The 13,948-nt window shown below is 47.3% G+C and overlaps 1 protein-coding gene across 1 annotated transcript; it reads right to left on the bottom strand.

Annotated features, from left to right (window-relative positions):
• Positions 1-1,218: 1,218 nt before the first annotated feature.
• Positions 1,219-7,996, bottom strand: GALP (galanin like peptide). The gene is made up of 6 exons (XM_072843489.1): positions 7,798-7,996; positions 6,406-6,528; positions 4,456-4,504; positions 3,734-3,811; positions 3,087-3,164; positions 1,219-1,662 (listed from the first exon to the last, which is right to left on the bottom strand). Exons 2-6 carry the CDS (start codon positions 6,487-6,489, stop codon positions 1,607-1,609), a joined length of 345 nt encoding a protein of 114 aa, XP_072699590.1. The 5' UTR covers positions 6,490-6,528; positions 7,798-7,996; the 3' UTR covers positions 1,219-1,606.
• Between the last annotated feature and the right edge of the window lie 5,952 nt (positions 7,997-13,948).

A 13,948-nucleotide genomic window follows, 5' to 3' on the forward strand; every position in this document is an offset into this window, starting at 1 on the left:
AAGATGGTAAATTTCATGTTACATGTATTTGCCACAACTTAAAGTTTTTAAAATTAAATTTTAAAAAAGATTTTATTTATTTATTCATGAGAGACACAGAAAGAGGCAGAGACATAGGTAGAAGGAGTAGCAGGCTCCCTGTGGGGAGTTCGTTGTAGGACTCGATCTCAGGACCCTGGGATCATACCCTGAGCCAAAAGCAGATGCTCAACCGCTGAGCCACCTGGGTGCCCCAGCTATGTTTAATCATCATATAAATTTATAAGTTTTATAAGTTTCTGGAGGAGTCTTTTTTATCATTTTATGATGCCTCCCTTTATTCTTGTCAATGCCTTTTGCTTTTGGACCTATCTAGAGGGTCACGTTTCTGGTACCTCAATGACTGTGGGTAGGAGGCTGGGTTCAGTTGGGACAGTTGACTGAGTGTCTCCATGGTAGTCAGGGCTTTGCCTTATTATCTGGGACATTCATCAAGCCAAGCTGCCATAACAAAGAGCTCCCCAAATGCAGTAACACAAACAAGATACATATTTATTCTGCGTTCACAGAATGGTCCAGAAGAAGGCAGTCTGGGGCTGGCAGGATGGCTCTGCTGTCTTCAGCCATGAAATTTCCTCTCTAGGTCCAAGGGGATGTCTCACCACCTCCGTGAGAAAGGAGGCCGGGGAAGGGGCGGCTAAGGGAGGGGGCACACTCAATTCTTCCAAAGAAAAGCCTTTGGGAGGACCTGGGTGGCTCAGTGGTTGAATGTCTGCCTTTGGCTCAGGTCTTGATCTCAGGGTCCTGGGATCAAGTCCCCCATCAGGCTCCTTCCGATGTACCTTATTCTCCCTCTGCCTGTGTCTGTGCCTCTCTCTGTGTGTCTCTCATAAATAAATAAAATGTAAAAAAAAAAGCTTCAAAATATGTAAATGTTTTAAAATGAATGAACTAATGAACAGAGAGTAGGTCAGGTATCCAGATATGGACAGCTGGTGGAACTGGAATTGTAACTGGGCCTTCTCATGAGGTCATCCGAGATCCACTGCCTCCAACAGGATATATTCCCCCAACCCCACACCTGACACTCTCAGCTTTGAACTTGCCGCCACCAAGAATTCTCATGCCAAATAACACGAGAAATCATGGATTATTTGAAATGTTTTATTCTCTCCACTCTGCTCTGGAGAACCTCTGCCCCTTCCCAGCTGGAGAGGCTCAGCTGAGGTGGGGGAATGAGGGAAGGCGAGCCCGCTACTTTGCACAATCTATTTGAGTCAAAACATCATAGACTCTCAGAGGCAAATGGGATATTCATATGCTGTTAGTCAATAGCTCATGCTATAATTGGGATGATTCCAAAAGAATATAATTACTTTACACAGGCTGAAATATTCCCTTACTTCCCCGAATCTTCTAAATGCTCCAGAATTATTCTTGAATTTGTTAACACTTTATACTTATTCCAAGGATAAATCAGTGAAACCCAAGACAGTATGGCAATACTACAAAGTTTCTGCATGGAATTTGGGGACTTAATTTCAGGATCTTAGTCTCAGTGGAGGAAGCTAGACATGGGTTCAGAAGGAGATGGAGAGAAGGATGTGGAGCAGAGGTTTGGAGATGTCTAGGACCACAGGGCTTCTCCCCCCTTGAAGGCTTTCTTGCTGAGCTTGCCAGGATCTGTAGGAGGGAAAGAGGTGAATTTTGAATGGTTCTGCTCACTGCCACCACCCAAACCAGTCCAGGCTGGGAATGAAACCAGTGACAAAGATGGCTTTGGCTCATCCCATATGCAATTGCCTTCCCTGTTCTCTCTCCCTCTTTCCTTCTTGCTCTACCTTCCTTTCTTGCATTTACCCACACATCTCTCTTTTCTACCCCATTTCAATGGCACATGGTAGTGGTGGGCGTTTTCAAGAGCCAGAGGGAAGCCAAGGTAGGCATGGGGATCAGAACTCAGGAGATGTGTTACATCCAACAACCGATAGATGTCCAATCAGTGTTTTTCAGATGGATTAGTAGAGCTGGAATGAAGCATGGTGCTCATTTCCAAAAACGGAGTTAGGGTTGAAAGAGTTAGAGTCAAGACCCAGCTGGAGGAAAGATGTAGCTGGGGCTTGACCGCTGACTTAGGTCACGGTTGGGTGGGAAGATGGTACTTGGAGAGTTTAAATCATGCCTTTAGCAAATATTTTCCAGGCACCTACTATGCGTCATCCATTGTGCATAGGCAGTGAGCAAGACAGAAAGGTCCCTATAACGTGGAGCTTGGATTTTATTGGTAGAAGACAGAGAACAAGGAAATAATTGCACCATGTAAAGAAGATGCACATACTGACAAATATCACTACGAAAATTAGACGGGATGGCAAGAATAGAGGAAAAGTAGATTTATGTCAGATAAATGGTCAGGGGGAGACTCCAAGGTGGGGGATCTGGATGAAATGACCTCTGGATGACATGAAGGATCTCGACATGCAAAGCTCTAGAAAGAGAACATTCCAGACTGAGGTATCTACTGGTGCCAAGATCCTCCCTCCAGTAAAAGGGACCCCATGTTCTAAGAAAACCAGAATTCAGTGGGAGTAGAAGATGCTCGAGCATGAGTAGAGGTGAGCACAGGGTCCAGGGGGCATTTAAGTACAGGGGTCTGACTTGAAAGTGAGGGCTTGAAGTCAGTGTTGTAGCTAAAGCCTGGGGGTGGGCTGATATAAGGGAGATCAAGGTTTGGGAGCGAGGTTATCACTGCAGTGCAGTGCCACCTTGTCAAAGAAACCTTGATGTCAAATAGCAGAGGTTAGCGTATCCAACCTCTTTAGGGGAGAATGGGTGAGGTAGAAAGTGTTCTTTCTGGATCTGGATCCAGTGCTCTGGATCATGTGGAAGGCCAGCATAGTAAATGTAGTTCAATCGGGGGCAGGAGGGTTGTGAGGAAATATCTGGGATGGGATGGGAAATTTGTGTTGGGCTGTGATGTGAAGGAGGGGAGCGGAAGTGAGCCCACACAGCAGGCATGGGAGTTCACAGGTGACCCTAACTACCCCACTGTTTCTCCTGTCCCGGTCTCCTCTCGGATCTGTTTCCTCCATGTTTCCCGTGCTTACCTGCAGTCTCTGCTTTGGCAAAGGGCTCCCTCGGGCTCCTCTGGGAGGCCTGCTGAGGCTGGGGATAGGGGAGCCCATCTGGGAACAAAACCCAAAAACCAATGACCCTCCAGGCCATTTGGTTCAGTGCATGGCTGTAGTTCCCATATTTCCTTGGCATTCGTGGTGCAAAGCAGTTCTCATCCTGGGTCATTTTGCCCCTCACCTCCCCTCCGTCACCTGGGGATATTTGGTAACGTGCAGCCTCTTAGGGTGTGGGGGCCAGGGATGCAGCTAAACATCCTGCACACACAACACAGAGTTCTGGGCACCAAGTGATGACAGTGCAAGGGTGAGACATCAGCCTCAGATACACTGGATTGCCTGGGAGGCAACAGCAGCAGGTAGATTCGGTTCAGGTCACATGCTGCATTCACCATGTGCCTACCCCAGAGTCTGAACCCTGCGTGCCCTGCGATTCTTTCCCTTGAGATGTGGATGGGAAGGAAGGGGGATCTCAGACCTGTTATGGGGCCAGGAACTGTCTTGTGCAACCTCCCCCGACCAGCAAGTGACAGAGTGAGGGATGGACCCCACATCTGCCAGGCAGTGGGTGGAGGAGGAGGGTGATGGAGATGACTCCTACTTGCTCACTCCCACTCACTCACCAATGGCCTTCCACAGGTCTAGGACATCCAGGACTGTCTTCTTCCCGCTGTGGTCTGCACTCTGGGGAAGGTGGAGCACTGAGGAGAGGGGGGGACAACAGGACCATGGTCTGTGAGGTGGCAACAGTAACAGGGAATCCAGCAATCCTGTGACACTATTCACTACACGGAGCACTGTGACCAAGTCCATGGGACAGTGGGCCTTCCGAGCATCCTTCCAGCCAAGTGAGGAGGCTATGGCTCTGAGAAGTCAAGTCCTTCACCCCAAGTTACCCCATGGCTAAGTGGCAGCACTGGAGCCTGAAATCACCCACATCTGGATCCAAACCTCAAGTCCTTGCTGCCACATATTCCCAGGAGCCCAGGCTTTCCTGAATTGATGAGTCGTCCCTGCCTTGAGCATCACAGACATGTACAGCTTTATTTGCCACATACACAAGTGTACCATGAAGATGCCCAGGTATTACTCTAACTCACCCTGCATTAGGCAGGGCCATCACTGTACCCATCTTCACGGATGAGGGAAATAGGGCGTGGACACCAAGTAGGTGGCAGAGCTGGGATCTGAACACAAGGCTGTGGCCCCAGGACCTCACTCGCCTGTCACTCTGAGAGACTAACTCTCAAGATGGCTCTGGAATTAAAACCCATGGACCTTGAGGAATCTGAGGGTCTCTACAGGCTCCCACCGCCAGCGACAACACTAGAGCAGGCACACTCACCCGGACCTAGCAGATAGCCCACGCTGTTGAGGGTCCAGCCTCCTCGCCCCTGGACAGAGACCAAGAGATCAGACTCAGACAGGCAGAAAGGGTGGCAGTCATCCCACAGGCCCGGGGTCATGTGTGCCAGCTGCCACCTTCTCATGAGCCTGGTAAGTGGGTTCACTTAATCCATATTTCACCAGTGAGGAAACAGAAGGCTTCCTAAAATATAGCAGCTTGGAATGAAGAGAGGGCTTTATTTTGTTTTTTTTAAAGATTTTTAAAAAAAGATTTTATTTATTTATTCATGAGAGAGAGAGCGAGGCAGAGACACAGGCAAAGGGAGAAGCAGGCTCCATGCTGGGAGCCTGACGTGGGACTCGATCCTGGGTCTCCAGGATCACGCCCTGGGCTGAAGGCAGTGTTAAACCGCTGAGCCACCAGGGCTTCCTATTTTTAAAGATTTTATTTATTTATTCATAAGAGACATAGAGACAGGCAGAGACACAGGCAGAGGGAGAAACAAGCTCCCCACTCCGCACGGGGAGCCTGATGTGGGACTTGATCCCTGGATCCCGGGATCACGACCTGAGCCCAAGGCAAAGGCAGATGCTCAACCACTGAGCCACCCAGGTGCCCCAAGAAGGCTTTAAAATACCACTCCTACAAGCCTTTTACATATCATCACAAATCTCTCTCTCTCTCTCTCTCACACACACACACACACACACGCACACACGCACGGGTACATGGCTGGATGACTTTAGGCAAGCTGCTGTGTTCCTTTGATGATCGCAGCAGCTAATATTCACTGTGGGTTTACTACATGCCAGCATGTGTCCTAAGCAGGACTGGCAACCTAATTTAGGGGGCCCAGAGCAAAATGAAAATATGGGGCCCCATGCTCAAACATGATTAAAGGTTTCAAGATGGCAACAGTGGAGCACAAAACCCAGCACAGGTGCCTTCTAGGTGTGCGATCCCAGAGTCCGTGCAGGGCTGCGCATCCAAAGCCCAGCTCCGGCTCCAGGTTCTGGCAGGCTCAGAGAAACTTAACTGGCCTGCAGAGGACCCTGGCGGCATGGTAGGTAGCTAGCACCAAAACCCAGGGTGGCAGAGTGCCAAGCCTGGGTCCTCTGGATTGGGGAATTCGCCAGCTAATTAACCTGGCATGGAGGAACTCAGTTAACCCTCACAGTGCTGTGAATTTTTAAAGAACTTGGAGGGCCAGAGACATTAATTAGGCAACTTGCCGGGAGTCACGCAGCTAAAAAGGGACAGAACCGGGATTCCAAACTCAGCGGCCTCCACAGCCCGTGCTCCCAATCAGAGACTCTCTGAATATGACCCTGGGGTCAGGAGCATCAGCTGGCCTCCACAGAAACCCTTGGGGCAGGGCCACCCCTTGGTGACCAAGCAACTTAGAATGAATGACCAAGAACTCATTGAAGGCATCTTGTTGTACCCTCTGGGCAATGCTAATCCTTAGCAAGTTTTTGCTTCCTGACTTTCATGTCCTGTGGCTACTCCATGCCTGCGCCTTCCCGGGGCCAAGGAACTCACAGCCCATGGTTCCTGGCTCCTGACTCAGCCAGGAGAATTAGAAAGCTCTTCTAGGGGCACCTGCATGATTCAGTAGGTTGGGCATATGCCTCTGGCTCAAGTCATGATCTCAGGGCCCTGGGATCAAGCCCCGTGTCCAGCTCCCTGCTCAGTGGGGGGAGTCTGCTGTCTCTCTCTCTCTCAAATAAATAAATAAAATCTTAAAAGAAAAAAAAAAAGAAAGGGAAGGGAAGGGAAGGGAAGGGAAGGGAAGGGAAGGGAAGGGAAGGGAAGGGAAGGGAAGGGAAGGAAAGGAAAGGAAAGGAAAGGAAAGGAAAGGAAAGGAAAGGAAAGGAAAGGAAAGCTCTTCTAGGAGGGCAGTGACTGGGGATGCCAGGGGTGGGGAGGGCTGCAGGGAAGTCTCACCTGGTGGACAGGTACTGAGGCAGGAGTCTCCGCCAGGCTGAGCAAGAGGGCTAGAAGCAGGACCAGTGGGACGGCGGGAGCCATCTGGTGGCCAGAAGGGTGGGCGCTTGGAGCTAGAGGACACTGCCAAGAGAGGGCAGCGAGTGCATTTATTTATTTATAGGGTCATTAAGTATAATTGTTATTCTTTGCATGCATTGAACATACACCTCTGGATGAATTTGGACACATGCATACACCCAAGATTCTACCACTGTCATCAGGACAGTTGGCATATCCATCACCTTCAAATATTTCCTTGCAATTTTTCGTTTTGTGAACATCAGATCAGTCCTCCTGACATATTTTTTCTTCTAGTTTTATGGAGATACAGTGGACATCTAGCACCATGTAAGTCAAGGTGTGCAGCATAACTTAACGTGTATATTGGAAAAAGGATCTCCTCAGTAAGCTTCATTAACCTCTGTCACCTCGTATGGTTACACAAAAAACTACTTTCTCTTTGTGTTGAGAGCTTTTGGGATCTTCTCTCTCTCTCTCTCTCTCTCTCTCTCTCTCTCTCTCTCTCTCGGCATCTCAAAGATACCACAGGGCAGCGGCAGCTACGGTCCCAGTGGTCCCAGTCTCGGTGCCGTCCTCGCATCCCCAGTACTTCCTCGCCTTACACCTGAGTGCTCCTACCAGGTGCCCTGCCTCTGGTGCCCCACCCACCTGATCTCTTTCCCTCCACATTCCACACAAACGTGAGATCGTACACTGCCTGACTCTTAAACTGTAAAGTCCCCAATCTGTACTATGGAACAAAGGTTAACTTCGTGTCTTTCCGCCTCAAATATATGACAGACAATAAACAATAAAGTGAACTCTTCTGAGTTTATTGCCGATTTTGGGGAGCTCCATTTTGTTTTTTTTTTTTTTTTATTTATTTTTATTTTTTTTATTTTTTATTTATGATAGTCACAGAGAGAGAGAGAGAGAGGCAGAGACACAGGCAGAGGGAGAAGCAGGCTCCATGCACCGGGAGCCCGACGTGGGATTCGATCCAGGGTCTCCCGGATCGCGCCCTGGGCCAAAGGCAGGCGCCAAACCGCTGCGCCACCCAGGGATCCCGGGGAGCTCCATTTTGGAACATATTTATTTCTGTAAGACGAGAGTTGGTTGAGGAAAGCCCCAAAGGAAGTAGGTGAGCGATAGGATACCAGATAGGTAAAATAGGGCCCCTCAAAACCCCAGCCTTGAGTGAGCAAGTGTCAAGAATCACAGAGACATTAACCCCTCTCCATCCTCCCGGCCCCGGTGCCCGGTGCCGGTTCTGCCGTCCCCACCAGCATGCCCCGTTTCTCCTGGTCCTCCCAACCCTCACTCGCCCTCCCACCTCATCCATCCTCTCACCTCTCCGGAGTTGGCAGCTCTCTCCAGCTCTCTGGGGGTCCAGCTCCTCCACTGCAGCTTTTATGCCTCCAGAGGATAAAGGAGGCAGAAAGAGTAGGGGGAGAGGCCGTGGTCAGCAATTAGGGGGAAGATGGGAGAGAGGATGGAGGTGGGAGTAATCGCTGGCTCACTGGAGGGCTTTCATGACCTGGCCTGTGAGGTCAGAACCAGGACGCTCCCCGCTCCCGCTCCCCGCTCCCGCTCCCCGCAGGGAAGGGTTTCTCTACTTCACCTGGATTTCCCCCTACAGGAGCTCTGATCTGAAATGTGCGCCGCCCCTCCTCCTCCCTTTCTGTGCCTCTTTATGTGTTCCAGGCTCTGCGTTTAGTTAAGGATCCCCCAGCCTGGGTCTGCGAGTGTCTGGGGCCCCGCGTACCCCATTTCTATCCACACCCCCTTTCTCTCTGTCCCTGCAGCGCTGGGTTCTCTCTAGTCTCTCCACTTCTGCACTGTGTCCCTTGCTGCTGTTCTGCATGATACATCTGCTCCTGTTTGTGGAGTATCTCCCCCTCCCTGGAAAAGAGGCTCAGCAAGGGGCAGCAATGCTTCTTGCTCCTCAAAATGCCTAGAGCCCAGAGGTGCTCAACCACGGAACCATGATGGTTTTGTTCCTTGGGAGACATTTGGCCACGCCCAGAGACCTTTTAAAAAAGATTTTATTTATTTATTCATGAGAGACTCACAGAGAGGCAGAGACATAAGCAGAGGGAGAAGCAGGCTCCCTGTGGAGAGCCCGATGTGGGACACCATCCAGGACCCCGGGATCATGCCCTGAGCCTAAGGCCAACGCTCAACTGCTGAGCCACCCAGGTGCCCCACCCGGAGACATTTTTGCTCATCATAACTTGGGGGTGCTTCTGGCATCCAGGGAGAAGAGGCCAGGGATGCTGCTCCACATCTTGCAGCACACAGGATGGCCCAACAGCAGAGAATGACCTAACCCCAGACATCAGTAGCACCAAGGCTGAGAAACTTTGCAGTGGTACCTAAGACAGTGTGAATCAGTATTAGTTGGATGAAGAAAAGCTTTCTGTGTGGGTGATCTCCCTCTCTGTTTCTGTTTTTTTATTTATCTGTGTCTTTGTTTCTTTCCATCTTGGCCCTTCCTCTGGAAGCTCCATCAACAATTTTCCAGAGGAAGGAACTCTGGTATCAAGGAAGGGCATGTACATCTGGTGTTGCCCTTTGCTTCCTAAAAGTCCTGGTCCTCATCAGACAAGACGTCCTCATTGGACACAGCATCCCCTTCCAACATAGTGTCCCTATCGGACACAGCATCCTCAGCCTATATGCTGTCACCATCCAACACAGCTTCCTTATCTGACATGGAGCCCCATTGGACATGGCATCCTCTTCCAACATTGTATCCCCATTGGACATGGCGTCCCCATTGGACATGGCATCTTCATCCAACATGGTGTCTGCATCTGACACTGTGTCCCCATCTCTACCCTGCAGAGCCTGTGGCTCATCCATACCTTTGTTCCATCTGCACGTCTCTAACCCACCCCTGCGGAAGGGAGCCATCTCATCTCAATTATAAAACAAAGGCCCTGGGATGGGGGCAGAGTGAGAGCAAGAAACAGGACCACAAAGACCCTTGTTTGCTCTCATCTTCATTTCCAGTCATCATCATTTCTCCTCTGGAGGAGGAGTAGAAAATGACAGGAAGGTGTAAATGGCTTTGCTGGGAAAGAGGATGAAGGAGGAGGGGTGGTGCTCCCTGGGCAGAGGAATGGAGGACAGACAATGCTGGAAGCCCAGAGGTGGTTACCTGGAGACCGATAGAGAGTCAGAGGAAAGAGAATCACAAGATCTTGCTTCCCCATTTAACCAGTTCTGGAAAAATAAATGAAGGGAGCCCAATGTCATGCAAAAACAAAACCAACAAACGAAAACAAACAAACAAAAATTAAGGTATGCAAGAAATGCTACTTCCTTCACATTTCTTTTTTTATTTTTTTTTAGATTTTTAAAATATATTTATTCATGAGAGACACAGAGAGAGGCAGAGACATAGGTGGAGGGAGAAGCAGGCTCCCTGTGGGGATCCTGATGCAGGACTCAATTCCAGGATCTCTTGATCAGGCCCTGAGCAGAAGGCAGACACCCAATCACTGAGCCACCCAGTCGTCCCTTTCTTCACATTTCTGTAACTGGGCCCATTGTCTTTCTTGGGCCTGTGTCTCTCATTTGGAAAAGTCATTTGGAAAAGTGGAAATGAAGACCCTTTCTTGGGGTGGACACTGCAGTTTCCTGTCCAACATTATGACCTCTCACCCTTAAATTCTTCCACGCAGCTTCCTAAATGCAAAGATGTTCTCTAACATGACCACCGCAAGATTATCAAAGTTGTAAGATGAACATTGGCATTGTATAAATATCTAAGGTGACCTTCTTAAAATTTCACTAATTGTCCCAATAATGCCTTTTATAGGAAAAAGAAAAAAAAAAGAAGAAAAAGAAAAACACCTCCACTCCATGTCTCTTTAGTTCTCTTTACAACTAGAAGATGGTCTTGACTTATCTTTCATGACCTTGACGTTTTTCTTGACATTTTTGTGAGCTGTTTTGTGGAATGCTTCTCAATTTGGGTTTGTCTGACACTTTCTCATGATTAGATCTGGATTATGCATGTTGGACAGGGAAGCCACAGAAGTGATCAGAGTGGTGTTGGTATAAATTACGTCCTTCTTGGTAGTATGTTCCACCACAGGAGCTCAGCATATCAGTTCATCCTGCCCCTGGTGATGTGAACTTTAATTGCCCGGCTAAGGTGATGTTGGCCAGGAGTCTCCATGGCAATATTGCTTTTGTCCCTCTGTAATTGAGAAGTGTCTTGTATGAAGATACTTTAAGACTCCATGAGTGTGTTTCTTCAGTCTTTTGAGACAGTTCCTGGAAGCACGTCTCTAGATAGATATGCATTCCTCAGTATGTCTTCCTTAAAAAGAAGCCCAAAGCCCCAGGAGATGTTCTGTCACCCTGCCACCATAAGGAGGAGCAAAAAGCGGGATTGACCCTGAAGCACAGAAGGCAGGATGGGAAGACAGAGAAACCACATCAGGATAACACAGAGCCACCGAGTCACACATATCTGAAAGCCCATCCTGTTTCTGCACTTCCAACTATCTACTCCTATGCTGTCATTAAGCCAACCTGAGTTGGATTCTTATTTTTTTTAAAAAATATTTTGTTTATTTATTTGACAGAGAGAGAGAGAGAGAAAGAGCACAAGCAGGGGGAGGAGAAAGGGAGAAGGAGAAGCAGGCTCCTTGCTCAGCAGGGAGCTCGATGTGGGGCTCCATCCCAGGACCCTGGGATCATGACCTGAGCTGAAGGCAGACACTTAACCAACTGGGCCATTTCAGGCGCCCAGTGAGTTAGATTTTTGGAAGAACAGCTTTGTTGAGGTACAACGGCTGTACAAAGTACTGTGTTTACTGATGAGTTTAGACTTGGGCAAACACCCACAGCATCATCACCACATTCCAGGTAACAGACATACTCAGCACCCCTCAAGTCTCCTGTGTTCCTTTGTTTTGTTTTGTTTTGTTTTCATTTACTTATGATAGTCACACACAGAGAGAGAGAGAGGCAGAGACACAGGCAGAGGGAGAAGCAGGCTCCATGCACCGGGAGTCTGACGTGGGATTCGATCCCGGGTCTCCAGGATCGCGCCCTGGGGCAAAGGGAGGCGCTAAACCGCTGCGCCACCCAGGGATCCCCGCAGCACTGTTTATTGAAGAGACTGTCCTTTTTCCAGTGGATAGTCTTTCCTGCTTTGTCGAATATTAGTTGACCATAGAGTTGAGGGCCCATTTCTGGATTCTCTATTCTGTTCCATTGATCCATGTGTCTGTTTTTGTGCCAGCACCACACTGCCTTGATGATCACAGCTTTGTAGAACAACCTGAAATCTGGCATTGTGATACCCCCGGCTCTGGTTTTCTTTTTCAATATTCCCCTAGCTATTCGGGGTCTTTTCTGATTCCATACAAATCTTAAGATAATTTGTTCCAGCCCTCTGAAGAAAGTCCTTGGTATTTTGATAAGGATTGCATTAACTGTGTAAATTGCCCCGGGTAGCATTGGCATTTTCACAATATTAATTCTTCCAGTCCATGAGCATAGAATATTTTTCCATCTCTTTGTGTCTTCCTCAATTTCTTTCAGAGGTGTTCTGTACTTTTTAGGGTATAGATTCTTTATCACTTTGGTTAGGTTCATTCCTAGGTATTTTATACTTTTGGGTGCAATTGTAAATGGGATTGACTCCTTAATTTCTCTTTCTTCAGTCTCATTGTTAGTGTATAGAAATGCCACTAATTTCTGGGCATTGATATTGTATCCTGCCACACTGCCGATTTGCTGTATGAGTTCTAGCAATCTTGGCCGGGGGGGGGGTGTCTTTTGGGTTTTCTATGTACAGTATCATGTCATCTGCAAAGAGGGAGAGTTTGACTTCTTCTTTGCCAATTTGAATGCCTTTTATTTCTTTTTGTTGCCTGATTGCTGAGGCTAGGACTTCAAGTACTATGTTCAATAGCAGTGGTGAGAGTGGACATCCTTATGGTGTTCCTGATCTTAGGGGAAAGGCTCCCAGTGCTTCCCCATTGAGAATGATATTTGCTGTAGGCTTTTCATAGATGGCTTTTAAGATGCTGAGGAATGTTCCCTCTATCCCTACACTCAAGAGTTTTAATCAGGAATGGATGCTGCATTTTGTCAAATGCTTTCTCTGCATCTATTGAGAGGATCATATGGTTCTTGTTTTTTCTCTTGTTGATATGATCTATCACGTTGGTTGCTTTACGAGTGTGGAACCAGCCTTGCATCCCGGGGATAAATCCCACTTGGTCATGGTGAATAATCTTCTTAATGTACTGTTGGATCCTATTGGCTAGTATCTTGTTGAGCTTTTTCATCAGAGATATTGGTCTATAATTCTCCTTTTTGATGGGGTCTTTGGTTTTAGAATTAAGGTGATGCTGGCCTCATAGAACGAGTTTGGAAGTATTCCATTCCTTTCTATCTTTTGGAACAGCTTTAGTAGAATAGGTATTGTTTCTTCTTTAAACGTTTGATAGAATTCCCCTGGGAAGCCATCTGGCCCTGGACTTTTGTGTCTTGGGAGGTTTTTGATGACTGCTTCAATTTCCTCCCTGGTTATTGGCCTGTTCAGGTTTTCTATTTCTTCCTGTTCCGGTTTTGATAGTTTGTGGTTTTCCAAAAATTTGTCCATTTCTTCTAGATTGCCTAATTTATTGGCTATAGCTGCTTATAATATGTTTTTAAAATCATTTGCATTTCCTTGGTATTGGTTGTGATCTCTCCTTTTTCATTCGTGATTTTATTAATTGGAGTCTTTTCTCTTTTGTTTTTAATAAGGCTGGTCAATGGTTTATCTATCTTATTAATTCTTTCAAAGAACCAGCTCCTGGTTTTGTTGATCTGCTCCACAGTTCTTCTGGTCTCTATTTCATTGAGTTCTGTTCAAATCTTTTTTAACTCTCTTATTCCACTGGGTGTAGGTTTTATTTGCTGTTTTTTCTCCAGTTCCTTTAGGTGCAAGATTAGCTTGAGTATTTGAGTTTTTTTCCAGTTTTTTGAGGGATGCTTGTATTGCGATGTATTTCCTTCTCGGAACTGCTTTTGCTGTATCCTAAAGATTTTGAATGGTTGTATCTTCATTCTCATTAGTTTCCATGAATCTTTTTAATTCTTCTCTAATTTCCTGGTCGACCCATTCATCTTTTAACAGGATGGTCTTTAACCTCCACGTGTTTGAATTTCTTCCAAATTTCTTCTTGTGATTGAGTTCAAATTTCAAAGCATTATGGTCTGAAAATATGCAGGGGACAATCCCAATCTTTTTGTATGGGTTAAGGCCTGATTTGTGATCCAGTATTTGTTCTATTCTGGAGAAAGTTCCATGCACACTTGAGAAGAATGTGTATTCAGTTGTGTTTGGATGTAAAATTCTGTAAATATCTATGAAGTCCATCTGGTCCAGTGTATCATTTAAAGCTCTTGTTTCTTTGGAGATGCTGTGTTTGGAATATCTGTCATTTGCAGAAAGTGCTGTGTTGAAGTCTCCCAGTATTAGTGT

This window comes from Canis lupus, chromosome 1 (assembly GCF_048164855.1).
Source record: "Canis lupus baileyi chromosome 1, mCanLup2.hap1, whole genome shotgun sequence".
Lineage (NCBI taxonomy): Eukaryota > Metazoa > Chordata > Mammalia > Carnivora > Canidae > Canis > Canis lupus.